The sequence below is a fragment of the Canis aureus genome, chromosome 27 (genome assembly GCF_053574225.1).
Source record: "Canis aureus isolate CA01 chromosome 27, VMU_Caureus_v.1.0, whole genome shotgun sequence".
NCBI lineage: Eukaryota > Metazoa > Chordata > Mammalia > Carnivora > Canidae > Canis > Canis aureus.
The window spans coordinates 23,799,736-23,827,659 of NC_135637.1; the positions used below are offsets into that span (position 1 = coordinate 23,799,736).

The 27,924-nt window shown below is 51.6% G+C and overlaps 3 protein-coding genes across 6 annotated transcripts in view; 1 reads left to right on the plus strand and 2 right to left on the minus strand.

The window, feature by feature from the left end:
* Window positions 1-7,985, minus strand: part of TPST2 (tyrosylprotein sulfotransferase 2) — a 52,084-nt gene extending 44,099 nt beyond the window's left edge. Inside the window, exon 1 of one of the 3 annotated variants that reach the window (XM_077874150.1) lies at window positions 7,906-7,985. The gene's annotated coding sequence lies outside the window, so the exon portion shown is untranslated. Of the gene's footprint in view, window positions 1-6,955; window positions 7,235-7,905 lie in introns of those variants that run through there. The other 2 variants (XM_077874152.1, XM_077874153.1) reach the window with 2 other exon arrangements.
* Window positions 7,986-8,042: 57 nt separating this feature from the next.
* CRYBA4 (crystallin beta A4) overlaps window positions 8,043-27,924 on the plus strand; it is a 28,303-nt gene continuing 8,421 nt past the window's right edge. For both annotated transcript variants that reach the window (XM_077874159.1, XM_077874158.1), the window contains exon 1: window positions 8,043-8,386. The gene's annotated coding sequence lies outside the window, so the exon portion shown is untranslated. The remainder of the gene's footprint in view (window positions 8,387-27,924) is intronic.
* Window positions 14,603-25,649, minus strand: CRYBB1 (crystallin beta B1). The gene is made up of 6 exons (XM_077874157.1): window positions 25,432-25,649; window positions 23,942-24,128; window positions 22,210-22,328; window positions 17,758-17,890; window positions 16,832-16,974; window positions 14,603-14,881 (listed from the first exon to the last, which is right to left on the minus strand). The coding sequence occupies exons 2-6, from the start codon at window positions 24,107-24,109 to the stop codon at window positions 14,698-14,700; spliced, it is 747 nt and encodes a 248-aa protein (XP_077730283.1). The 5' UTR covers window positions 24,110-24,128; window positions 25,432-25,649; the 3' UTR covers window positions 14,603-14,697.

Here is a 27,924-nt window from a genome sequence, read left to right on the forward strand (position 1 = left end):
GCCCGGGGTGGGGTGGGGTGGGGAGGAGGAGCCAGCAGGAGTGTGCTCTGTGTTAAACAACAGGAGCCCAGAGAGAAGTGCTCAGTTAGCACCAAGCAGTGACTCTCCTGGGAGTCAGCAAAGGGTAGACGGGGATTTGAAGAGGAAGCCTCTCATTCTGCAGGGGGAAATCCAGTCCCTCCAGGATGGCACTGGACACTGTGCTGTGACTCAACTTCTGCTGACCTCTAATCTTAACACCTCACTCCACCCCTGCACGTACCAATATCTGGAAGTCTGGGCCATGAACACTAGCAGACCTACCAGGCCTAGTCACACACCTCCAAACTTTTGCATCTGTGGCTCCCTCCCCCTTGGACACCCTTCCTGTCCTCTTCTACCCAGCTAATTCCTACTGGCACAGTTTGTACCAGTTTCCACCCCCTCCAGGCAGCCTTCCCTGACTGCCTCCCATCCATGTATCAGCATCCCCCAAAACACTCAACACCCTGTGTGGCCTCTCTGGTTTGCTGTCTCCTCCACTGGAATGCAGAGTTGGATCTTTCCCCATATCTTCACAGGACCTAGCAAGGCCCCCTATTTGGTTTTTGTGGGGGTTTTTTTAAGATTTTATTTATTTATTCATGAGAGACACAAAGAATAAATGCAGGGAGCCCGACATAGGACTCGATCCCGGGTCTCCAGGATCACGTCCTGGGCTGAAGGCAGGTGCACAACCTCTGAGCCACCCAGGCTACCCATGGCCCCCTATTTGTGAAGTGAATGCAGAAACAGACAATCAAGAAGTGAAGGCAGCCTAATGCTCACGGACAGTCGAAATCAAAACCTTCTCTGAGCTGTGTGGGAAAGTTTCTGGCAAAAGACCCTGTAAGAAGGCGACGCCCTCGCTCCAATGGGCCTCACCTACGCCCTGACCCACAGACTCTAAGAGCCTCCACGTTCTCACCTATAACAGGAAGACAAAAGAGTGTCACTTATGATAACAGTTGAGCTCAGAAAAACACACGTAAAGAGCTAAGTATCCAGCAGGCACTCAAATATGAACGGCAATCATTATTTTACTATCACCTTACCAAAGATTATAACTTAAAGGGACCCAAGAGATGATTAGATCAGGGGTTGCCAGATTTTCTGTAAAGGGCCTGGCGGTAAATACTTTCAATTTTGTGGACCACACGGTCTCTGTCTCTGAACTCTGCCCTCCTGGTTCAGAAGCAGCCACCGACAAAATGGAAATAAATGTGTGGCTGTATTCCAAAAAAACTTTATTTATAAAAACAAGCAGCGGGCTGGATAGGGCCCTGGGGGCTGTCGTTTGCCAACATTCTAGGTAGACATCTTGGGTCAGAGACGTGGTTGACTTTTTTCTTGTCTGATTCCTCCACCAGAGGGTAAACACTCCAGGAAAAATGGGGACCTGGTGGCTTCTTAAATCCCGCACCCCAGCATCTAGCTGAAAACTGCCACATGCCTCTATCCCACAAGCCTTTACCGAGTGCCTCCGCTGACCTAGGTGCGGGGCCAGGTGCCATGGACACAGTGGTACCTATAGAGGCTAGCGGAGGGCGTCACTCAGCGGATATCTGTGCCGTGATGGGATGGAGGGATGACCCCACAGGCAGCCTCTGGAGTTGGGCAGATCTGGGTTCAAATTCCAATGCTGTCACATCAGACCTGTGTGACTTCAGGGAAAGTGACTCGACAGTCTCTGAGCCTCAGTTTCCAGGAAATGGAGTGGTCAATAACCAATGCCTCCCCTGATCCCTTGTGAGGACAGAGAAAGCGTCCCCAGAGCCATGCAGGTGATGTAGATGTGCTGGGACACAGACATACTCGTCAGTACTCACAGCAGAGGGGTCTCAGCTCGCCCTGAATATCTCACTGTGGGTTGTGTGGGGACCGGAACCAAATAAGGTGGGACCCTGGGGTCCAGAGACAGAGCCTTCCATGCAGGGAGTGTGAAATGGGGGCAAGCTCCTGATGTGTTAAAAGCCTTGAGGCTCCTAGTGGCAGAAGAGGTATCAGGAGGCCTCAGACAACCTCCTAGAAAAGCAGAACTGGAAGGACTCTTGAAGAACATGGAAATCAGTGGTTAAAACATTTTATTTTTAAAGCAATGGAACTGCTTGTTCAAGTACACCCAGGCAGGCCCGTGGTGGCCTCAGAGCAGTGAAGACCTGTACCGGGCCAGCAAGCCCTTGGGGCAGACAGGTCACTCATGCGATGGTGGGGAATGGTGAAGACTATGATGACCAGGAGAGCCCAGGGCATTTGAGGGGGAGCTTCAGGCCACTCCAGTTTGGCCCAAGCTCCTGAGTTCCCAAAAGAAGTGGGAAATTGGATTATTCTCTAAAAAACAACTGAACGTCGGTTCCATTTAAAATAAAACCCAGGGACTCCTGGGTGGCTCAGTGGTTAAAGCATCTGCCTTCAGTTCAGGGCAGGATCCCAGGTCCTGGGATCGAGTCCCACATCAGGCTCCCTGCGAGGAGCCTGCTTCTCCCTCTGCCTATGTCTCTGCCTCTCTGTGTGTGTGTGTCTCTCATGAATAAATAAATAAAATCTTAAAAAAATAAAGTAAAACCCAATGGAAACTGAACAAAAACCATCGTCTGGGTCAAAGGCATCAATTGGCAGCTTGTTACAAGTCCAACCTGTCCATTTCACAGGTGAGGAAACTGAGTCTCAGAGAGGGAAAGCACCTTGCCCAGTGTCACACCGTGATTCAGAAGCCCAAATAGGACTCAGCTGCCTCCAAGCTCCTACCCAGCCCCATCTGCTCGGGAGTGTGGGGGAATGGGAGGGAGTAGAGGGATCAGTGTTGTGGGGTAAGAAGCCAAGAGCCCTGCTTGTTCTGTCATCCAGGATGGAGTGTGGACAAACGGACAGGGAATGGGATAAACATGCATTAATAATACATGATAATTTGTAATAATATATAACACTGTAATATAGTAATAATAACTGACACCTTCTGAGTGTTTCTTATGTGCTGGGCATTAAGATAAGGTATCAAGAGACACCTGAGTGGCTCAGTGGGTTAAGTGTCTGCCTTTGGCTCAGGTCATGATCCCAGGGTCCTGGGATCGAGTCCCACCTTGGGCTCCCGGCTGGCCTGGGAGTCTGCTTCTCCCTCTCCCCCCTGCATGTGCTCTCTTCTCACTCAAAAAATAAATAAAATCAAAAAAAGAAAAAAAAAAAAAAAGGTAGGGTATGAAGAAGGGATAAGATGGTAATTAAGAGTGTAGACTCTGGATTCAAATCCTGCCTCTCCTACTTCCTGGTGGGGTGACCTTGTGCTAAATTACTTCACCTCTCTGTGCCTCGGCTTGTCCAATTCATATGGCCACTGAGCAGATCAAATGAGTTAAGGTAAATAAAGCGCCTAGAACACTGCCCCATGCCTGGTGAGCTCTGTTGATATCAGTTGTAATCATGGCCTTTTGACAGATGGGGACGCCGAGGCTCCCAAAGGGACATGCTCAAGATCCCAACAGCCTGTCTGACCCTGAGCTGTCACATTTTGCCTTGTATCAAGGTGAGCACTTTACCCCCATCCCCACCCCCGTCCCCATCCCCTCTGGTCCAATCCAGGAGGTAGGTCCTATCTGTACCTCTATTCTGCAGACTAGAAAACGGATGCATTGGGAAGGCAGCCAAAGAATACAACCACACAGCCACTGAGGGGAACAACTAGATTCTAAGGCAGGCCTAAGCCCTGGAGTATGCATGCTACCACCAGGCCCACTTTCTGGCCACCAGCTGGCTTTCTGGCCACAGCAGACTGGTCAAAAGTCTGGTTGGTGCAAGAATGCACTTGGCAGACAATCTGGCTGGCCTGCGTTTGCCTCCACCATCTGAGCACGCAGGATAACACAAAGTTCCTCCCCCCGTGGCAGGCACAGAGGCTCCCCAGGGCATGTGGGCACTGTCCTCAGCAGCCCTGCCCTGCAATTTCTGGGGTCTGGCCCACCTCATGAGCTGGTCTCAATGAATCATTCCCATGAATCCACCTCGTGCCACAGCCCAGAGTGGAGGAGACCAGAGAAGGGCCATGGGAAGGGCAGGCATCTTGGAACCTTCTCTCGAGTAGCTCCAGACAGGGTGAATGTGTGGCTGCCGAGAGCAGAGAAGGGGGACTGCAGATGGCAGGAACAGGTGGCAGGTGGGGAGGCCGGGAGCGGCTGTTACAGACAAGTTTCTGCAGTGCCACAAGGCAAATCAGAGCCAGCCAAGCAGGTATATACCTGGACTTTCAAATCACTAACACCAGCCACTTCTGCTCTGCCTCTCTTACTACGGAACAATTCACAAAGTCATGCCGATAACACATTTTTGACAGTTCTCCCAATCCCAAGGTGGCACCGCATCCAAGTTCTGACTCAGTCCACGCCCACTCCCCAGCAGGACACACCGAGGCTCAGAGACCCTGGCTGAGCCTCTTGAACCCTGTTGCCATTTCCCCAGGCTACACAGGAATGCTTGATTTTAAAAGGACCAGGAAAGGAAAGTAGTTACAGATGAACAAAAGCGGGAGGGGCTGGCTACAGATGCCAGAGGCCTGTCTCAATGGCCCTTTGGAATAGCAGCCGCCCAGGTAGGACGAGGCTGCTCAATGCAAACCCAGAACGCACAGAGGAATGCTGCCTTCCGTTCCAGAACTAGCAGATGACAGGGTTAAGAACATCAGGAAGAACTGGTGACTTTTAAGAAACTTGGTTCTTTCATGAAAATGCCGTGCTCTGACCTGGGTGCTTTCTGGGCGGCTCCACCTCACAGAGGCAAAGAGGTGAGGGGTCCCAGACTTGGGGGCGATGCCAAGAGGAGGGAGGGGATGTCTGTGTGTCATCCTGAGGGGCACCACTGAGGCACCTATAACTCCAGACTGCAGGTCTCTAGTCTGGGGGCAGAGATGAGGAGGGGGTGGCACTTGTTGAAAGAAGCAGTGACTCACTGAGGTTGCGCAGGTGGCCCACCTGTGAAACCCAATTTCACAGTCATGGAAACTGAGGCCAGATAAGGAGGAATGACTGGCACAGACTACATCACTACTAAACCAGAGTGAGTCACCCGGAGATTTGGCCACCGGGGGAGGAGGTCACCTTCAGAGTGAGCATGGGTGGCCCGGGGGGTGGGGGGGGGGGGGATGGTGGGCAGGACCAGACTCCCTTTCGAAGCTGAGAGACTGGCTTCCGCAGGTCCTCACTGTGAAGGGCCACCCAGCTGGTGTGGGGTGGGAAGGTCTGGGCGGTTCTCACTCTTCCTATCCCCTCTGCACAGGTTCCTAATCAGCACCACCAGGTCCTGAGGTGGGCACTGCAAGCCCCTGGGCTCCTCACTGCCCCCTGTCCTGCACAGGGTCTGGTTGAAGGCCCTCAGCAAGGAAGTCCCTGTTACAGAAACGACGGAAGCGCACACACACCTGGGCGAAGCGCTCCATGGGCTTGATTTCTGATTTCTTGATGGTCCCAGAGATGTTCCTGGGTGACCTGAAGGACACTCCTTATTCTGCTAATGAGGCATTTAATCCAATGCATATTGGAAAAATAATTTTTAACAAGCACATTGAAGCCAGTGATTTCAAAGATTATGACTGCTCCGGAGACTATATTTACTTAAAATGATCGGTACCCTTATCCATGGCTGGTGGGATTGTAAAACGGGGCAGCTGCTTGGGAAAACTGGCACTTCTTCAAAAGGTTAAACATAGAATTACCATCCGATCCAGCAACTCCACTCCCAGGGATATACCCGGGAGAACTGAAAACATATGCACACACGCAGACTTGTACACGAATGTTCACAGCAGTGTTACAACAGCCAAAAAAAGTAGAAATAATGTCCACCAGCTGAGAACTGGATGAATAGAGTTATATCCCTGCAAGGGAATATTATTCAACCATTAAAAGGTAATGAAATACAACTAATAAAACTAATATGACATTGTATGTTAACTATACTGGAATTAACCTAAAAAAAACTTTAAAAAAAAAAAGGTAACGAAATACTGTGGCACCTGGGTGCTTCAGTGGGTTAAGCGTCTGACTCTTGGTTTCGGCTCAGGTCCTGATCTCAGGGTCATGAGATCCAGCCCTGAGGCTCAGGCTCTATACTCAGCAGGGAGTCTGCTTCCCCACTCCTCCTCCCTCTGTCCCCCCTCCTCATGCTCTCACTCTCTCTCTTTCTCCAATAAATAAATAAATCTTAAGAAAAAAACTGTTAAAGAAAAGTAATGAAATACTTAAAAAAAAAAGGTCTAATGAAGAACTGCTATAAACCACCACATGGATCGGCCTCCGAATTGTTCTAAGTGAACAGCACCAGTCGCAAAAGGCCACATTGTGCTGACTCCATTTACAGGAAACGTCCAGCACAGGCAAATCCATAGAGATGGAAAGTAGATTAGTGGTTGCCAGGGGTTGGAGATGGAGGGATTGAGGAGTGATTGCTGATGGGCCCAGGGTTTCTTTTTGGGTGATGAAATGTTTTAGAATTAGGTTAGTGATGGTGGTTGCAACATCTCTGCATATCCTAAAAAAAATCTAAAAAAAAAAAAAAAACAACACTGAATTGAATGCTTTTTTTTTTTAAGGGTCAATTGTAGGATATATGAATTCTATCTCAGTGAGGCTGCTATAAAGAGATTACATGAAGTTCTAAAAAATGAGGTGATAAAAACACATCCATTGGGTAAATAATAGAATACTACAACAGGATTCAGTAGGGTAAACTGGTTCACGAATGACTCAACACACCCAATTTCACAATCATGGAAACTGAGGCAGGATAAGGAGGAACGACTGGCACAGACTACATCACTACTGAACCAGAGCGAGTCACCCGGAGATTTGCCCAACTCCAGAGGCCTGGCCTTGTCATCAGGCCACCCAGCTGAATAAAGGATAGGCGATGGGGTACAAGGAGAAGGGTCCACAGCCCAGGACGGGAGACAGACCTGCAAGGAGGCTGGTAAGCGAGGGAACGCGCCAGCTGCCCCTGTGGGTTTCAGAACAGGAAGCGCCCAACAATGCCTGCAGAGGACCAGAGGAGGCTTCCAGGCCGGGCGCTGCCTGAGGCTTCTGAAGGATGAGTAGGAGTTTGCCAACTCGCCTCACCAACACCCGTACACGCAGTCGGGAGGCCTGGGAGGGAGGGTTTCAGCTCAGCCACATCCCACCTGTGGGGCCTACCAGGCCCGTGGGCGCATGACCTTTCTTAGCCTCAGTTTCCCCATCTGCAAAAGGGGAAGTGAGCAAGTGATGGGCACAGTGCCTTGTAACAACCGCAGTCCCCTGGACGGTGCCCACCCTTCCCTCCCAGGGCGTGACGGGCGGTTGGGTGCGAGAGCCTGACCTGCGCTCTGCCCTGTGCCCCCCAGGTCCCGCCACGCCGCCCCGGCGACCCAGGCCCCCTTCCCCGGCTGCCGCTCCCGGTCCCGGCTGCGCCCACCCAGCGGCGGGGGCAGCGGGGCGGCGGGTCCGCGGGACGAGCACCCCTCGTCGCCGGTGACCCCAGGCCCCGGCGGTGCGCGCCCCCCGACGCCTCCGCTCCGGGCGCGCCTCGCCAGTGCACGGCTCGGCAAGTTAAGTTGCGCGCGACCCCGCGCGTCCCGGCGCCCGCCCGGAGGTCCCCGCAGGCCGGGAGGGGGGCGGGGACCCCGGCAAGCGGCCGCCCCGCCCCCCACGGACGCTGAGCGCCGCCGCGCGGGCCCCCGGCGGGGAGCGCGGTCGGGGCGCCGGGGCTCTGCCGCACCCCGCACCCCGCGGACCGGCCGCGCGCGCCGCCTTCCCGCCGCCTCCAGCCGCCGCGGGCCCGGGCTGGGGGCTCCTCGGCGCCCGCCGGCCCTCCACGGCCGCCCCGCCGGCGCCGCGCCCCGCGCCCCGCGCGCCCCCCACGGCCACCTACCGTGCGCGCCCAGCGACTCCGGGCTGGCCAGCCGCCCCGGCCGGGGAGGGGGAGGGCCCGCGCGCGGACACGCCCCCTGACGTCACGGCGCCGCGGCCCCGCCCCCGCCGCGCCCCGCCCCGGAAGTCCTGGTCGGCGGGGCCGTCTGTGCGGGAGCCGCTCCGCCCGCCTGTGAGCAGCGAAGCGCCGCGGCCGCCGGGACGCGGCGTGGAGACGAGACGCTGGGCCGAGGGCCTCGGGCTGCCGCGTGTGCCCCGCGGGGTCGGGGGAGGGCCGCGCGCGCAGACAGCGGGGCTTCTCCAGAAAGGGGCGCTTCGGCCCCACCCGGCCCCGCCCGGCCCCGCCCGGCCCCGGCCCCAGCACATTCTGCAGCACCTGGAGACACACCTGGGGCACGAGGCTGTCCGACTGTGTCTCCAGGGAACGGGCCACAGAGGCTCCTGAACGTCGTGCCATGACGCAGCCCCCGCCCCGCCTCAAGGTCGGTTGTGCTGAGGTTGAGAAACCTCCACATACAAGAGTGACAAAGCTCCAGGCTGACAGGCCTCAAGGTGTTTAACCTCTCTGTGCCTCCGTTTCTCTGTCTGTGAAATGGGTGTGTAATACAGCCATTATGTGCATATGCATTGAAGGAAGGGGATGAAAGGGATGCGGGCTTACTTTTCATTGGGAACCTTTGTTCTTTGTTTTTATTTTTTTTAAAGATTTTATTTATTTATTCATGAGAGACCGAGAGAGAGGCAGAGACACAGGCAGAGGGAGAAGCAGGCTCCCTGCAGGGAGCCCGACGCGGGACTCGATCTCAGGACCCGGGGATCACGACCTCAGCCAAAGGCAGAGGCTCAACCACTGAGCCACCCAGGCTTCTATGTTTGTTTGTATGTTTTTATACATTTCCGTAATAATTGCAACCATAACAGCAGACACACGCGCACACACACACTAAGTAGGAAACGTTTATCTAAACATTTCTATATTTACGTATTTAAACTACTAAAAGCCTGTGTGATAGGTCTATTGTCATCCCCATCTCACAGATAAGAAAACCAAGGTGTACAAGATATTTAGTAATTTGCCCATGGCTAGCCATGCGTTCATTCATAGCTCTTCACTAATTCATTCATGGATCCAGTAAAGAATGCCTCCCCATGTAGAACGTGTTGGGACTGACACTGTGAAATCCCCCGTCTCCATGAAGCCGGCTATTACTGAAAAACACATATTAGAGGTTTTGTATGACTAACTGCATAGTAACTCTGCTGGGTGCCTTATAAGGCCCCTTTGTGGGTGGAGAGATGGAGATCAAGAGAAGAGATCTGAATGGGGATCATTTGTTTTGTCGCATTCTAGCTAGCAACAGCATCTCCTGAACGCCTTGTGCCAGGCACCGGGATTCAGCAGGTGACAGGAGGACAAGACCCCTGCATCCAACCAGACCCTTAACAAGCATGCACGATAAAGCAGGCACCTCTTATGGGGAAGAGAAAACAGGGGATTAACTGGGACCAGGGAGGGAGGGCCAGGAGTGTTTACACTAAGGCCTGAAGCATGGAAGCCTGTGTGAATCACAGGGATCAGCAGGTGAGAGGTCCAGCAGGAGGCACTTTTCAGATGCAGACTGGTGTGCAGTGCAGTGGATGGGATGCGGGGCAAGGGAGAGATAGGAGGTCAGAGGGGTCTGCAGGGTCTGGATGCTACAGGGCTTCAACAACTGTGCAAAGGAGTCAGGACTTCATCTTACAGCATGGAGAGACACGGAAGGTGTTCCGCTGGGGAAGGACGTGGTTAGCTTTGCTTTCTGCAAAGACCCACTGGCTACTCTGTGGAGCAGGACAGGCAGGAAAGATGATTTGGAGGCTGTTGAAGTCCTCTGGAGGAGGCAGGCAACCCCAGGCAGGGCCAGTGGCATGGAGGGAGTGTTCACGTTCCAGAGATGTCTGGAAGACAGAATTAGCAGATCTCAGTTGCAGGGCTAAAGGGGGCCAGAAGATCTGGTTTCTAGGTTGGACCTTCCCCAATCAGCCCTCTAACTCAGCAAACCCCTCCAGGTCTCGAGCTGGCTGTCCCCTCCTTGAGGAAGCCTACCTGCCCCCAGGAGATCCTGATGAGATGGACACCAGACCACACCACCCAGGAATTTGATGTGACTTTTGCAAGCAAATGAAAGATCCCGGCCTGTCTGCCCCACCAGTTTCTGAACAACCGGGTAGGGGCCTCTTCTGTCTTCTCCCCCAACCTGTTTCCCCAGCACTCAGGAGGCCCTCAGCCAATACTTGTCAGAAGCAGGAAGAATAAATGTGGCACAAAACACGTCGATTCTAAAACTCTTTCCAGCTCTGACGTTGGAGATGATGATGCTCATGATGATTCAGGGACTGACTGCGCTTTAGGCTCCTTGTATTTGTAACAGACAAAATGATCCTTTACTCCTCCCAACAACCTCATCACTCCCATTTTACAGATGAGGAAACAGAGGCTCCATCGGGTAATTTGTCTTGTAAATGTCAGAGCTGAGATGTAGACTCAGCATGGTGGTAGAAGGAGTGGACAGGAAGGAAGCCTCTGCAGTGGGCAGGGAGGAACCTAAGATAGAGGACAGGTACTTTTCTTCCACTGGAAGGATGTATACCACTCCTGCCCTGGTACCCAAGCTTCACAAAGCACTCTGATATTAGGTATCTGATCCAGGTGCCTGGCTGTCATGGTAACGAGGCTCTAAAGAGATGCTCACTTCTCCAGAAGCTCCTCAGGACACCCTGCCTGACACAATGTCCCTTTGCCAAAAATTGGTTGCTATGTGTCTGTCAGCATCTGGTGCTGACTACAAGGGATCACACCTCTGGGTAGTCCTTCTACTCACTCCCCACCCTCCCCCACGCCGCACACATTGCTGACTTTTTTTTTTTTTTAAGATTTTATGTATTTATTCACGACAGACACAGAGAGAGAGGGAGGCAGAGACACAGGCAGAGGGAGAACCAGGCTCCATGCAGGGAGCCCGATGCGGGACTCGATCTCAGGACTCCAGGATCACGCCCTGGGCCGAAGGCAGGCACCAAACCACTGAGCCACCCAGGCGTCCCGAAATTCAGATTTCAATGTTCACAAATAGTTTTCTTTTCTTTTTAATTTATTTATTTTATTCAGAGAGAGAGACTGAGAGGCAGAGACAGGCAGAGGGAGAAGCAGGCTCCATGCAGGGAGCCTGACGTGGGACTCAATCCCAGGTCTCCAGGATCACACCCTGGGCTGAAGGTGGCGCTAACCTCTGGGCCACTGGGACTGCCCACATTGCTGACTTTGTATCCATGCCCTGTTGCTCAAAAGATGGTAGTTTACCTCCTGTTGCCCTGGATGGGAGAGAACACTCCATAACCAAGGTGCTTTGTCTTCCCAAAGGCCTCTGACTCAGAGATTCATGAGCTGGGATCTAATGTTGAAACATGATGACATCCCAGCTGGCACTGCGTTTGGAAGCCAGCATTTAGGGCAAAGCTCCTGCAGAGTCAAAACGAGTCCTGAGAAACTCCAAGAAAGCTGTGGACATGATACCCACATGGCCAAGTCCGGCTCCACTGGTCGCCTCCAGCACTGTGCCCATCAACATTTCTGCTGTTGAGCAACCTGAGAAAGTAAAACTCTAAGTTTCAGTCTCAAGGCAGAAAATAGGGCTTATCTTTAAGCTCTGAAATTCTGTTCCTGGTGGTGAGAAGCTCACATCTTGTTGGAAGTAGGACCCACAGCAGAGGAAACAGGTCCCTAACTCTTATGTCACACTCCCTCCCAGTCTTTTTACATGTACCGGTCTTTGACTTGCTTGTACTTTGTATTTGCTCTGATTTTTAATACATGTTGTGTTTATTCATAAATTTGTTAACAAAAGCTAAATAGGGCGCCTGGGTGGTTCAGTCGGTTAAGTGCCTGCCTTAGGCTCAGGTCATGATCCCAGGGTACTGGGATTGAGCCCCTCCCCCATCGGGCTCCCCACACAGTGAGGAATCTGCTTCTTCCTCTCCCTCAGCCCCTATCTTCCTCTTTACCGCCTTTGTTCATGCTTGCTCTCTTTCTCAAATAAATAAATAAAATCTTTTTTTAAAAAAAGGTAAATGAATGTAAGGAGATAATGATAAATCAAATATAAAATAATCACTTTGTTATTTCCTTCCTAGTCTTTATTGGTTGGTTTTGCCAAATGTCTATCTCATGTTTTTGCACTAACATTCACATTGTTTTCAAGAAAGAAAAAAAAAAAAAAAAAACATGAGAAAATGAGGGCAATGACACCTTTCTTTGAGTTAAAGCAATTTGGAAAATCTAGATCATGAATGCACGCAAGTTTTACCACAAATTGAACCAATGGATTTCTGTTAATTGTGCCTTTTATAGGACTCATAAGATGGATACACTGAAAACAAAACAAAACACCTGCTATGACCAAAATAGTTCTTTCAAGAAGTACGAAATACAAATTCTCGGTGATCAGAGAGCAGTTGTGCTATATCTGAATAGAGAATGTTTCTCTTTTCCTTTCTCTTTCTCATCAAATCATGTGTCTTTTGGTCACTGAAGCCTCAGAGTTGACTTTGTATGGCCCATGTGACTGGAAAGCTTGACTCCACTGTAGTAGAATTTTAGAGCTGCACCCAACAACCTTGGGAATTGAGGATGGGAGTCTATGTAGCTTGACTTGGGAGTCAAAGAATCATGGAAGCTCAGAGATGACTTGCAGAATCTTGGAGCATCTTGGAAGTAGGGAACCATGGAATCCCAAGGTCAGATAGAATCTTGGGGCTAGTTGGACTTTCGAGCTGCCCCTGTGGAGACAGGAGGAAGAAGTCCCAGGGAACTGAAGCAATTTGCCCAACACTTCGCAGCTTCTAACAGTAAGGCAGGACAAACACCCACAACCACAGATTCCTGCCTGGGAATCCTGTCTTCTAGTCCAAGACAGGACAACCTGTCTTTGAACGCAAGACACTGGTTGTTTTGAAGGGTGGAGGTGTGGAGAACGAGAAGGAGAGGGAGACTGCATGCCCCAGAGTGCAAGACCCTCTGAGTCAGGTGGTGCCTCAACTTTTACAGTCAGCAAAACCACAGAGTGGGGTGTCATGAGGCCCCACATTTCTTTCCAGCTTCATCTCCTGCCACGTTCTGCAACTTCTTCCCATCCCCTGCTTCTGCCCACACAACCACCAAGCTAATGCTCTCATGTCAATGAGCTTTGCTTGTCTCCACCACGGTTCTCTCAACCTCTGTGCCTTTCCCGTGGTGCTCCAGGCCTGCCAGGTACCGCTGTGAAAGTTGGGCATAGCACAAGGGTATCGCATTCAAACTGCAGCCATCACAGATTTATACCAATAAATTCTGGCAAATGGTAGTCAAATGTCTTGAGGACGAAGCATCTTTTGATCCTCTGTACAAAGGTGCCATGTGGGGTAGTAACGTCCCTGCTGTTTCTTCTGTCTAGAATGTTAACTTTCCTATTTTCCCCACCAAGCAAACTCCTATCCCATCCCTCAACGCCTCCCTTCCTCCATGACAATACCTCTCCGAGGCTTCCTACGCAGATTAAAGGTTAATAACATCAATCAATAATAACTGTAGATATGGGAGTCGATATCACCCGGTGCAGGTTTCCGAAGAGCAGAGCATGTACCACTTGTAGTAGGAGACATGATTCTTAGTGGAACCTGGACCCAGGATTAAATAACACTGCATCAGATACAAGAGAATAATGCTCTTTTCAATCTTCTTTGATTATATCAGAGAGAAAAATATGTTTGGAGCAAGCATGTCTTTCATATCTCTCTCCAACACTTGCTAATCACCCATTTTATCAAAGAGCACACAGGTTATAGCCTTAGAGTCTTCGGCAGGTGGTGGTGTCTATTCGATACTTGGCCTTCCTAAAATTGTATTTACACAATTGGTTTCTATCTATGGCATATGACGCTGGTTTTCCACTTCCCGTAGTGTTATGAAGCTTTACTGACAAACGAATGCCTCCGAGCACAAAATAGAAGGCCTATTTAAAATATATATATTAAGTAAATAACAAAACAGGTGTTAAGCCAAGAAGGTAAAAAATCATGAGCGAGCACAAAGGAGTAGAGTTTGAAAACAAAGATTTGTTTAAGAGCGCATGCAGGCTCAGCAGCCAGCCTGCATGCCTGGGTTCAAATTTTGATGGGCTGTGTGACCTTGGGCAAGTCACTTCTCCCCTCTCCGAGTCTCCATTTCCTCACCTGTTAAATGGGAATGATTATAATGTCAGCTTCCTAAAGTAGTCCAAAAGATACACTAAGTGATTGTGTGTAAAGAACTTTGCCGTGCTTGCTGTTTTTGTTACCAGTATACATAATTATTAAGACTAAGGATGAGGTGCCTGGGAGGCTCAGTGGGTGGAGTTTCTGATTCTTGATTTAAGCTCAGGTCATGATCCCAGGGTCCTGGGGTTGAGTGCTGTGTCTGGCTCCACACTCAGTGGGGAGTCTGCTTGGGATTCCCACCTTCTCCTTCTACCCTTCCCCCTTGGTCACATGTTTTTGTGGACACGCACGCTCACACACTCTCTCTCTCTCTCAAATAAATAAATGAATCTTAAGAAAAAAAAAAAAAAAGACAAGACTGAGGAAGTCACATGGTGGCAATGATGGGGGACCCCAAAGCTCACATCTATACACAGATCCAGGAGACATTTTGGCTTTAGGAACTTTTATTTGCACAGGAAAGACAGGGAAACTGAGTCTGAGGGAGGGGTGTAATGAGTGAGAAGAAGAGCAAGGTATGGATTCACTTGGGAGGCTCAGCAGCCAGGACCGGGAAGCAGCCCTCACGGTGCCACTGCCTGTCACGCAGGCGACGTACTGCCTGCATCTGCGGCTGGAAGGCCCCCCACTCGTTCCAATGCCGGAAGTCACCTGGCTCCAGGAGATATTGGTACCCACGGTAGCCGGGATATTGATAGCCGACCCAGCTGGGAAGGAAGCAAGAAGGTCAGGGTGGAGACAGCCAGCCTCACTGCCTGGCACCCGGACCCCAGGCCGGACCAGCCAGTTCTCCACCCATCCCTGCCATCTGCTCTTTATCCCTCATGGGCTTGGATCACAGGAAGCAGGTGCAGCTCCTCTGCCCTGGCTTTGTCCCTTCCTGGGGCTTCCTACCGGCTTTAGCCAGTGACTCCGTCTCTCTAGAAAACCTTGGTTTCTCCTTCTAGAAAGTGCGAGTGGTCACTACGACTGGTTTGGTCCGGGCCAAATGGGAAAATGTTCCAGAAGTGCTTACTGAGTATATGATGTATGTGCCTGGTAGTGAAACCGAAGCACATCCCACTGACGGTGGTGGCTTGGGGCTCACGGAACAAGATCAAAGGGATGAAGACAAGCTGTGGGGACTGGTCAGCAATGAGGCAGAGAAGAAGGAGGAGCCTCTTTTCAAATAATGGTTTCCTTTGTATGTAAGTGAATTTACGTGTAGTGATTGGGAACGCACATTCTGGTGCCAGCAACACCTGGGTTCAGATCGTAGCTCTGCCGCTTACTGGCTATGAGAATCCAAGTTGATGACTTACCAGGACTTCAGCTTGTTGTCTTGGCAATGATGCTAATGCACCTACCTCATAGGTTTGTTACAAAGATCCCGTAAGCTATTCACTGAGAATGAATTAGCACAGTGCTTGGTACATGGTTATCATCAATGAATCATTTCTGACTTCTGCCATTTTCCCTGTGCTGGGAGGGTCTGTCCAGGCCTCTCCCACACCTCCTGCCCATCTTGCAGAGTCTGCTTTAAGTTCTAGACTCCTCAGATTAAACCTCTGACCTGCCTTCCACTCCCACATGCACAGCCAGGTCCCAGAAACCTCCCTTCCTCCTCTGACCTGTGATGTTGGACATCATCTCATGGGTATACATGGGCCTTGCTGCTGGGCTGAGTGAGCCCCCCTGAAGGCAAGAACTGAGCCTTATTCATCCCTGCCTCCTTAAAAAAAAAAAAAAAAAAGACAAGACTAAGGAAGTCACATGCTGGCAATGATAGGGGGACCCCAGGGTTCTAGCACAGTGCCCGGCTCACAGGCGATGCTTAGAAATTTCAGGTGGCTTGCAGGGATGCAGGTTTCAGGGAAGAGGAAGAGCCAAGCAAAAATCCAGAACCCTGATGCTGTTGTAGGAAGTCAGAAAGAGTCCAGTTGAGAGACAGAAGCTCTATATTTGCCTAGAGGAGACCAGGAGTGTCGGGCACGGTAGTTCAGAGGCAGTGGGATGGATACATGGATACAGTGATCTCCTCAGGGCATCCAGTCCTCTATGGTCTCACAGAAATGAGGTCCCAGGGCTCTGTTTCAAAAGATTCAAATCTGAAGAGTTTGGATAAGGGGCCCTTTTAGATCAAGGAACCTGGAGTGCCCATTGTGTAGATGGGAATGCTAAGATGTGCAGATGGGCTCGGGGCTCACCCGGCTTTCACAGCACCTCAGTGACAGGTCAAGGCCCCTGCACTACCCAGGCTTGCCTCTCTGAAGTCATTCTGCTCATTTCCCCTGGAGGCTCTGGATGTCCCCGAACATGCTCTTTTCTTAGACGCATCTAGATTCATCTACCTGCATCAGCTCTGCCTCTCTCACTTATTTCTCCAATCCCAAACTAGGTCTAGAAGGGTTTACTCTCTCCATCTTCCATCTTTTTAGAACCAATTGCCAGGTTTGTTTACATCAACATGTATATTCATCAAAGTACGAATCCCCTCTCCAGAGGAAGAAAGCTCTGTGGGTGGAGTCCCAGGGATCAGCCCTAGGAGAATTCAGGAGGGACTCTGCAGCCTTTCCCCCTGCACCCGATGCTATATCCTATAGGGAGGACAGCCTTTGAGTCTGTCTGTGCTTGAAGAAGAAACAGAAGCCCAGGGCCGGGCTGGAGGGGTGACTTACGTTCCGCTGGAGACCCTCACGCTGCCAACACGGTCACAGAAGCCGTAGACCCAAAGACTGGGCACATCGTCCTCCTGGATCTCCATGGTCTTGCCCTTGAAGTTGGCACCCTCAAACAGGCAGATCTTGTGCTCCTGGGAGTCCTGGGGAGGGAGAGACTGGCTCAGGCATGTGAAGTATGAACGGGCAAAGAGAAGTAACTGAGAGGGGGGCCCCTGGCTGCGGAGAGAGAGAGAGAGCTGGGGGTGCTCAGGCCACCGTGGGAATTGCCCGGGATTGCCACCGTCCAGCCTGTGAAAGGGGGATAACAGCCTTGATTTTAAGATGTTGTCCATACAGCATTCTTAGCACAACACCTGGCATATGACAAGTGCCACCAAAACATTAATTTTTGACTGTTATTGTTATGGCCCAAGATGCAGAGGCTCAGAGGGCTCAAGATGGTTGAGCAACATATATTGTCTTATCCTCACAAGGTACCTTTCTACAACATGCCTCTTCTCAGCTCCCACACACGCTTGAACCTGCCTGTTTGATGTTTGGGATGAGCACTGGGATTTGCGAAACCTCTCAGGAGGGTCTAACCTGCAGTCAGGAATTAGAAATGATCCACAAACAGAAGCAAGGAAGACACCGAAGTGTCTAGCTCTGACAACTGGGATAATGAGTCTCTAAAGCAGCAGGGGAGGCAGAAACCAGGCTTCACGTCTCTCATCTGTCCAGGGCTCCTAGCAGGGGCTGGGTCCCAGGGACATCTCACGAATCAATGAGCACCAGCGCCCAGTGCCCTTGGTCGTCACGCCTCCCTGCCTGCCATTCCTCCTCCTTGCTTGCCCCCCGCCCGCATTCCCTTGCCTGCCATCACACCTGACACTTGCTCCTGCCCTCCCCATCAGTCCCCCAGCACCAGCTCAGGAGCCACTCACCATCTTGATAGGCCGGAAGGACATGAGCCTGTCACTGCGGTAGCTGCTCGACCACGTGTCCCAGCGCGGGTACTCGCCTTTCTCCAGGACGAACATCTCCCCTCGGAAGTTGGACTGCTCAAAGGCGACCCAGCTGGATGTGACAGCGATGGGTAGAATGACAAGGCAGGACCGGGAGAAGCAAAGGCCAGAAGGAGAGAAACCGTTAGCAGAAGCCCCCCAACACACACCCTTGCAAGGTAGCCCTGAGGCCAGTGAGTTTGATCCTAGGCTATGTTAACTTACTGGCTGTGTGACCAGGGGCAAGTGGCTTTACCTCTCTGAGGTTTGGTTTCTTCATCTAAAAATGCCTGTTGGGATCCCTGGGTGGCGCAGCGGTTTGGCGCCTGCCTTTGGCCCAGGGCGCGATCCTGGAGACCCGGGATCGAGTCCCACGTCGGGCTCCCGGTGCATGGAGCCAGCTTCTCCCTCTGCCTGTGTCTCTGCCTCTCTCTCTCTCTCTCTCTCTCTGTGTGACTATCATAAATAAATAAAAAATTAAAAAAAAAATAAATAAAAAAATAAAAATGCCTGTTTTCTGGCAGGTGGTGGAGGATTGTATGAGACAGTGTGTATCATTATGTGAGCGAAATGTTTCCCCAGTTGTGGGATGCACATGGTCTAAGTACTGAAAGAACCTGCAGTAAAATAGACATAAGAAGACATTTTATTTTAGCCCTGAGGACAGCTAGGACAATGTCTCCGTTGGATGCTAACGGACCTTTAACACTCACTAGTCTCTCTTTTCTGTAACAAGGCAACAACAGCTGCCCGCCCAGAGCCTGGAGCAGGCAACGGTGGGATAGCGCTATTTTGTGTTCGTTGTGTTCATTTTTTTTATGGATACCATTTTCTTTTGTGTGTGTGTGTGTGTTCAAAGTTTATTTCAAGTCACAGAAAATATACAAACTAAGACAATAGAATGAACTGATTTTGTTCTGAGAGGTGATGTGAATCCTCCACTTGGCACCAATTTGGGTCATTCAAGGGTTAGGATGCAGAAGTCATCTTTTTGCAATGTTTCAACAAAGTTATGGAATTAGTGTCCCGATTTGTTGCCAGGTATTTTTGAAAACCTTTCAAGGGGGATCCCTGGGTGGCGCAGCGGTTTGGCGCCTGCCTTTGGCCCAGGGCGCGATCCTGGAGACCCGGGATCGAATCCCACGTCGGGCTCCCAGTGCATGGAGCCTGCTTCTCCCTCTGCCTGTGTCTCTGCCTCTCTCTCTCTCTCTCTCTCTCTCTCTCTCTGTATGACTATCATAGATAAAGAAAAAAAAGAAAGAAAGAAAACCTTTCAAGGTGTTCCAGTGGATTTCTGTATTTGTTCCTTTAAGATTAGGATATTCTGCCTCTGCTCAGGAGGCAGCATGGCAATCTTACTTATTACTTATAGCAAGTGATGTTGCCTTCTCTTTGTGCCAGTGATGTAAAGGTTCTTGAAAATATATCTGGGTTCGAAAGGGTCATTTAAAATGAAATATGTTAAATAAATAATAGTCCTGGATGTACTAAGGGGACAGTTGATACAGGTGCTTGAATCAGGTTTGATAAGGACTGGCCTGGAATATGGAACTCACTCGGTAATTGCTATGGAGGCAGTGGGAGGGGACTGGTAGTAACACCTACCTCTCAGATACCTCTGAGAATGAAATGTGACTGCATTTGAAGCCGTTCAGTCCTCCAGGAGAACTGATTGCAAGTTTGAAGTCCAATGGGGCTTTTCCTGGCTTTCCCAGGGCAGCCTGGTTAAGGATGGGAAGTGAACTTGTGTTAAAGAGACCCCTGCTTCTGGGGGAGATTGATGAGAAGTTTAAGAGTAAGGGACCCCTTAGCCTTTGCTCTATATGTGTTCAGGAGTTCTCAGGAAACAAGAGGGACATTGACGTTAGTATTGTCTCTCTGGGATCTTTCTCAACCTAGAAGGAGATGGGGGTGGTGGTGTGTGTGGCAGGTGGAGGATGAGCTACCACCATGGATGGAGGCACAATGAGTCCTAGGAGCCTCAAGTCTTTGTCTGAGGAATGAGCCAACCCACTCTGGAGTGATAGTTGTGCTCCTAGAATAGAGGGGAATCTGCTTCAGCCCTGATTGATCTGGAGTAGATAAGGATGGATGGATGGATGGATGGATGGATGGATGGATGGATGGATAGTTGGATGAGTGGATAGGGAGATGAATGGATGGATAGGTGGGTGGATAGGTAGGTAGATGGGTAAAAGGGCAGATGACTTGGTGGATGGATGGATGGGTGGATGGATGGATGGATGGATGGATGGATGGATGGATGGATGGGAAGGGAGCCTTGGAAGATGGTTCTTGTAGGAGTTAAGAGCATTGACTCTGTAAATAGACCTAAATTCTAATCTCAGTTCATCATTTATTTGCTGCTTGACTTCAGACAAGCCACTCAAGCTCGTTAAGCCTCAGGAGAAGAGAGGAAAGATTGCATCTACCTTGTCAGGAGATTATGAGGGTCTAAAAAGGAATGTGCAGAGCAAATCCAGCACAGAGAAAATGCAATGAATACTATCTTTTATGGTTGGAAAGGGAGGAAAGCTGCTGGGGGTCTGAGCTTATGGAAGGATAGATATTGAAGTGGTTTGGCCACCCTGTCTATCTTCCCCCAAACTTCCCCTGTCATAGCTCTGGGAATTATAACACCCAGTGAGGATCTATTATAAGACTGAGGAACTGTAAGTATTTATTTCAATATCTTTTCTCATCTCCTCACTGGAGCCTTATGTGCAAGTAGAGAAAGAGGGCAGGGATATTAAGTTACAGATATGGAAACTGAGGCTCAGAGGGCTTAAGTCACCAGCTATGGTCCCGGGATGGTGTCAGGTATCAGGTTTCAGGGTGAAGGTTCCTAAGTTTCAGGTAGGCATGCCCTGCCTCTCTCCCCACCCCTGTACCAAGGGCACCCTGCTCCTCTCTTTCCCCTGCCCACTTCATCCTCTCCATCCTTTTTCCACCACGGTCTCTCCTATAGTCCTATGGGGCCTGACACAGACCCAGGGCCCTGGACCACAGCCCCTTTCTCTCCCCATTGGGCGCAGCCCCAGAGCACACACCACACACCAAAGACCAGCTGCATCTTTGTTGGAGGAGAAATACTCTGGGTTTGAGTCACTGTCACCAAAAAAAGCCTGAAAACCCAAATTGGCCACATCCGCAGCTTCTGTTCCCAGCTGGGCTTTGGGGCTGAGGGTGGGGCTGAGGCTGTGTTGACCACACCAGGGGTGGGGGTGGGAGCAGGAGGTAGAAGTGCACTCCTCCCCACCACCTACCCAGGATCAGGGTGACTTGGCTGAACTCATGAGGCAGTGGAGAGGGTAAGCAATGGTCACTGTCACCTGCTATGTTGGGGCACTCACACAGTGCCAGGCCCACGCCGCATCATCTCCTTCAGGCCTCAGCATAGTCCAGTGAAGGGGAGTGGGGACCATGACTCTCCCCATTTCAGAGTTGGGAAAGTGAGTCTCATGATGCTGGGCATACAAGCTGACCATACGCCTTGGGGGATTTGGGGCTGGTGAGACAAAAGGCAAAGGGGCCTTGTGGGTCTTGTCCTGCGCCCTGACCTCAGCCCACAGGGGTTGGAGCTGGTATGGCCACTATGAATGTCTTATAGGGTTGCTTGATACCCAGGAGAGCGGGTAGCTAGTGGACACTCGGCCCTCTGGTCAAGAGAAAAAGCATTTCTCCCCCCAGAATTATGACTTTCTGTGAGTGTGACCTTATGCTGATCAAATCACCTCTCTGAACCTCAGTTTCTTTATCTGCAAAATGGGAAGGGGAATAATACCTTCCTCCCAAGTTTGAAATAAGGACTAGAAATATGTGTGTCCGATAGCCAAACTGTGGAAGGAGCCTCGGTGTCCAACGAAAGATGAATGGATAAAGAAGATGTGGTTTATGTATACAATGGAATATTACTCAGCTATTAGAAATGACAAATACCCACCATTTGCTTCAACGTGGATGGACCTGGAGGGTATTATGCTGAGTGAAGTAAGTCAGTCGGAGAAGGACAAACATTATATGTTCTCATTCATTTGGGGAATATAAATAATAGTGAAAGGGAATATAAGGGAAGGGAGAAGAAATGTGTGGGAAATATCAGAAAGGGAGACAGAACGTAAAGACTGCTAACTCTGGGAAACGAACTAGGGGTGGTGGAAGGGGAGGAGGGCGGGGGGTGGGAGTGAATGGGTGACGGGCACTGGGGGTTATTCTGTATGTTAGTAAATTGAACACCAATAAAAAATAAATTAAAAAAAAAAAAAGAAATATGTGTGTCTCTGCTAGCATGGTGGCAGGCATAGAGCAGGTGCCCCGTAAATGCAGCTATTATGTTTCCTTATTATTATTTTATCACAGTGCTAGGAATGTCCTCCCTCGTCCCACACTCACGGTCCCGAGGTGACAATGAGGCTGCGCACTCGGTCAAAGCCACGGTCTCCCAGGTTCAAGCACTCCCCAGAGAATTCCACACGACGGCCCTGGAAGTTCTCCTGCTCGAAGACCACCAGCTGCAGGAGAGAACCCCCATCCCAGGGGGAAAGGGGTGCAGAATGAGGGGGGCAGTATACCTCCCATCTGGAGATGCTCCAGGCCAAAACCTCATTAAATACCTATATAAATAAAAGCAGGCCTGCACAGATCATATGAGAGTGGGCCATGAGCCAAATTCTGTGGAACAATCCTGTCCCCCCTTCCTTCTACTTCTGAATTTAGTATCTGCACAATCATTAGGCTCCTATGGATTTCTTTCTTTCCTCTGTGCTGTTCCTTCTGCCTGGAATGCTTTCCCCACCATACAACCTCATCCTGGAGTTCATGTTCCCTGTCCTGCTCTAGGCTCAGATGTCACCTCCTCCAGGAAGTCTTCCCTGATGTTCTGCCCCATGTGGGCTTGGTCGAGTGCTCCTGCACTGTTCTCAGCCCATTATTGGCACAAGCAATACAGTCACTGCTGCTTTGCTTTCAAGTGCCCCCTTCTCTCCCTTGATTCAGCCTCCAAGGACCAAGGGTTTCCCCAGGGCGGGGTGTGGGGTTGATCTAATTCTGTACCTCAGCCTCAGTACCTGCCACAGAGCTGATGCTCAGAAAATGCTTGCCCATCCACCTGCCTCCACGTAGGAGCCTCTGCATTGGACTTGGGCTAATCCCTCACCTCACTGAGCCTCCAGCAGTTTGGTTTTTCATTTGCAAATGTCTTCCTTCTCCAGGCCTGTTTCCCCAGCTATACCAGGAGGAGGTTCCCATACTCTTGACCCAGCCCTTTCACTCCTATGCTTGTCCTCCCAAGAGAAACTCTGGTATGTGGACCCCAAGAGATGAAGAGAAGGCCCATCCTGGCCACAGTGTGCACCAGAGCAAAGCTAGCAGCTGCCCTGATGGTCCTCAGGAGTGACGGTCCCCACTCTGAAATATCAGACAGCTGCCAAAATGAGGGACCCACAGCAACACACAGCAGTGCTGATGACTCTTAGGGATCTCAGAGTGGGTGACAAGAAAAGATATAAACCCAGAATAATTGCCCAGAGCGTTTTCCAATGAGTTAAAAACACATAAAACATAAAGAAAGGAATTTCTTTTAAAGGAATAAGGGGTAAAAATGCATGCAGGCCGATGGTGGGCAGGGGTGACATTGTCAGGTGCCTTGAGTAGGGGAGAAGGTTGATGGGCTCATGAGGGATACTTTAGAGGGAGAGGATTTTACTGGGTTCTGGTTCTTAATTGAGGTGGGGCAGAGTTTGCAGGCATTGCTGCATTATTAAAAGTTAAATAAAAAGGAACGATTAATGAAGCAACTGCATGACAAAAGCCGACCAAGCGAGGAGGAGCGTGTGAGCGCATGCCGTGAACCTGGCAATGTGAAATGACCCCAGTTCCGCGTACCGGTTTGAGACCAAACCAACCCCAAGCCAAGAGGGCTGGAGAAGCTCTTTCAGTCCTCACTGCTTTGAAGAATTTTCAAAAAGGTCTGAGGCCACCTGCTGCTCCTAGAGTACCTCCTGGGGGCTGGTGATTTCTGGTAAAGGGAGGAGGAGGAGGAAGGGAAGGGCAAGGGAGGAGAGAGGGGAGGAGCTGAGAGGATGTGCAGGGGTGGAGCCCAGCCCCCGCACCTCAGGGTGCTTACCTTGTAGCTGCCGGGAGGCAGGTCCCCGGCTTTGGTCGTTGGCACCGTGGCTGGGGCCAGGGCAGGGCCGGGGCCGGGGGCAGGTCCTGCGGCCGGGGTGCCCTTTCCCTTCCCATCAGGCCCCGGGTTCACTGCAGCCGTAGCTGAGGCCTTCACAGCCTGAGACATGGTCCCCACCTGCAAACCTCTGGAAAGAAACCTTTGGCCTAGGTCACTCAGGGATGGCACCCGCAAGCTGTCCCCCAGTCTCACATCTCGCCAGCCTTCCTTGAACTCATTGCTCTCTCGCTCTCTCTTTCTCTCTGGAAATTCTGGAGATCATGCATCTCTGATGTCCTTCCACCTGTCATGCCCTCCCTTCCACCCCCTATTCCCCTGCTGTGTCCTTCCTCTGCAACGAGAAGCTCTGCACACCGCTCTCCACTCTCTGGGCTTCTCCGCCGGTGTGATAGCAATTGGCCCCGCCGCATTAACAGCACCCTGTCCCATTTGGGACTCAGGGTACCCCAGGCCTGTTACGCCCATGAATGAACGCTGATCCCATATGCAGTGCGTGCCATCGTATCCCCTCGGAGCTCAGAGAGGGGAGGTGACCGGCCCAGGAGCACACCGCCACTGGCCACTGCTAAGAGTTAGGACTCAGTTTCAACTTAGGCAGAGGATCCAGCCACAGGGTTATCATCGCTCTGCTGACTCGTGGTCCCCAGCGCTTGGCCCAGCAGCGTCTCCCGTAGGAGATTCTCCACTGACACCTGTTCAGCCAATGTTTGAATTCTGGTTCCTGACTCCTTCCTCAGTTGAGCTGCGGCCTGGGGCGTTGTCTGGGAACAGGCGTGTGGGTGCAGACACAGGCCTGGGACTGGGGCATGAAGGGGAGCCGAGAGGATGGATTCCGTGAGTGTGGGGGGCTCTGAAATAGGGACTGCACGGGCACTGGCCGGATCGGGCTCCGGTCAATGCCTCCGGTTCCTCATTGCTTCGGGGGCACAGGTGCCTTTGAGTGTTTGGGGAACGCCCTGTCCCGGGCTCCCTTTCATTTTGGAGGCAATTTCCGGGGATTTGAGGACCACCTGACAGTACAGATTAAAACCCTCTGGTCCAGCTGATTCCTGAACACTTTCTGTAAAAAAGGAACCAGTCAGGGCAAGCAGCTCCCTCCCCCCGCCCCCCAAGGACTGCCCTCTCTGGGCAGGCCAGACATCTGGGCCACATCTGGGGCTTGCAGGCTCTTGCTTACCAACCCCCCCCCCCCCAACCCCCATGTCACTCTGTGAAGCAACATTCTCCTGAGCTGGCAGTTGGGCTTCTTCCTTCCTGGGGACGTTGCTCTTCTCTCTCTGTCTCTCTGTCTGTCTGTTTCTCCTCCCTCTCTGTTTATTTTTATCTCCTCTTTCTCCCTCTGCCTTTCTCTCTCTTTGGTTATGGGTCTCTCTGGCTCCCCCCTCTCTGCCTTCCCTGGGGCTCTCAGCAGCTGCGGAGTCCCCTCTTACCTGGGGACCTGCTACTTCCTGCTGAAGGACAGGCAGGCGGTCAGGCGGGCAGGTGGGCCGGTGCAGTGGGTGACTGGGGGCCGACCCCCCATTTTATAGTCTGGCAGACACCAGGGCCCATGGTCTGTGGCACAAAGCGGGAGCTGGCTCAGCAGGCTCTGGGCAGGGGGCGGCCCCCGGGGCCCTGATCTTGCCCCGGTTACTGTGGAGGACAGCACTTTCCATTGTGAGCCCAGCTCGCGCAGCAGAAAGCCTGGCCAGTTGCCACTTCACCTCATCCCAGGCCTGGCCCCTAGCCGGAGGCCTTTCTCTAGAACCCCAGCTGTGCCGGGCCCACGGGGTCCCTGCTGGCCACAGGTCCTGGGACAGAGGAAAGGAGAACCCCGGGGGGGGGGGGGGGGGGGATACTTGGGTGATAAGGAGCACAGCAGATGGGGAAAGCCTTTGTAAAGGCCGATGTGGGTATGATGTCAACAGCCCTACCTGCGGAGTGTTTGCTGTGTACCTACCACAGCGCTAGATGCACTCCCCACGCCGTCTTGGTCAAGCCCCAGGACAATCCACCTTATTTGGTACTATTTTCTTTTTTTTTTAAAGATTTTATCTATTTATTCATGAGACACACAGAGAGAGACAGAGACACAGGCAGAGGGAGAAGCAGGCTCCCTCTGGGGAGCCGATGTGGGGCTCAATGCCAGGACTCCGGGATCATGACCTGAGCCAAAGGCACACACTCAACTGCTGAGCCACCCAGGTGCCCCTATTTCATACTTTGAGTACCCATTTCACAGATGAGCCAAGCAAGCTCTCTGACAGAGAGGTCAGAGCCAGGAACCGCCCCCCAACAGGCTGGCTGGGGGGCCTGTATGCTTCATTCTCAGGCTCTCTGACTTTGGCTCTGGCCTGACTTTCTGCCTCCAGAATAGAAATCAGGATAGTAAGTGGGAGTGAGGGGAGCGCTGTGCTCAGGTGAGTTGAATGTTACAAGCCTGAGTCTTCTTCCTCTACCCACACTGGACCCAGATTCATCTCCTCCCCTTCCCTGACCTGCCTGTAGAACCTCTTCTCCATAATCTGACCCTGGGGACAGAGCTGGTGGCCAGGAACATGACTTCCTTGGGGGAAGCCCAGAGCCCTACCACTTCTTGTGCTCTGCTTTTTATTTATTTTTTATTTATTTTTTATTATTTATTTATTTTGTGTGTGCCTGTGTGTGTGTGTGTGTGTGTGTGTGTGTGTGTGTGCTCTGTTTGACCCCAACACAGGGTCTGGCACAGAGTGAACCTTCATTCAGTTTGAGGGGGACTAAATGGTTATGCCAGTGGCTCACAATGGAACCTGGGGTGCAGGGGGTGGTAGGGGAAGCAGGATGGGGGAAGAGAAGTAGGGTGACTGGCTGGGAAAAGTGGAGAATCACAGAGAAAGAGAGGAAGACAGAAATGCAGAGGAGCCATGGGGGAGACGGGCAGTGAAGAGGAAAAGACAGAGATAGAAGCCAAATAGAGCAATCAAAACTCAGAGCAGTGGAACACACACCAGGAGGCTTACCATCCAATTCCCTTCTTTCACAAGTGGGAGAAACTGAGGCCCGGTGGGAATAAGTGACTCCTACACGGTCACACAGTGTGAGCTCACAGTGAGCTGGGGGGGCCTGCAGGGCCAGGTTTGCAGTCTGGCTCCCTGGCCCCCAAGTGGTAGTGGCAGCACCGGTTCCTGCCTCTTTTGCGGGGGGGGGGGGGGGGGGGGGGGGGGGTCCAGGGACCCGGCCCCCCACAGAGCCCAGCTCCCACCTTGAGATCACCATGGCCTGGGGCCAGCTCTGCTGTCTGTCTGCTTCTCCACCCCTAGCCAGCCTCCCCTCACTTCCCAGCCTCCCCCTCAGCCTTTCATCCTGGGCCAAGGCCCGGGAAGGGGGGCGGGAACCACAGGATGGGGCAGCCACTAGAAACTGGGCCAAGATGCCTGTGGCTAGGTGGGGGGGCACCCACAGGTCTGGGCTTCAAGGCCAGGCTGTCTGGGGCAGTTCCATGTCCCCCATGGCTATTGGCCACTTGCCAAGGGGTGGGGGCAGAGGTGGGGGCTGGCCCCCCATGCTGGGTGGCTACACCCTGAGCATTTTACTGACTTGGGTCCTGTAATCCTCACTATGAGGGGGTATCTCTGGGATGAGTTCCACTTGCAGATGAGGAAACCAAGACTAGTCCCTTTCTCTGCTCTCAGCCTTGTGCCTCATCCCCAAAATGGAATCGGGAGTCACATCTTTTTAACTCCTGAACCCAAGCTCTTGAAAACAACGCACTCCTGCTTTCATATGAAGAATTATTTAATAGTATTTTTTTCAGCTTTATGAGCACATACCGTTGTGTAAGTATAAGGTATACAAGGCATTGATTTGATACAATAATAAATTGCAAAACAATTACTACCGTCCTATTAGCTTCCACCTCCATTGGGTCACACAATTGCTGTTTCTTTTTTGTGGTTGAGAACACT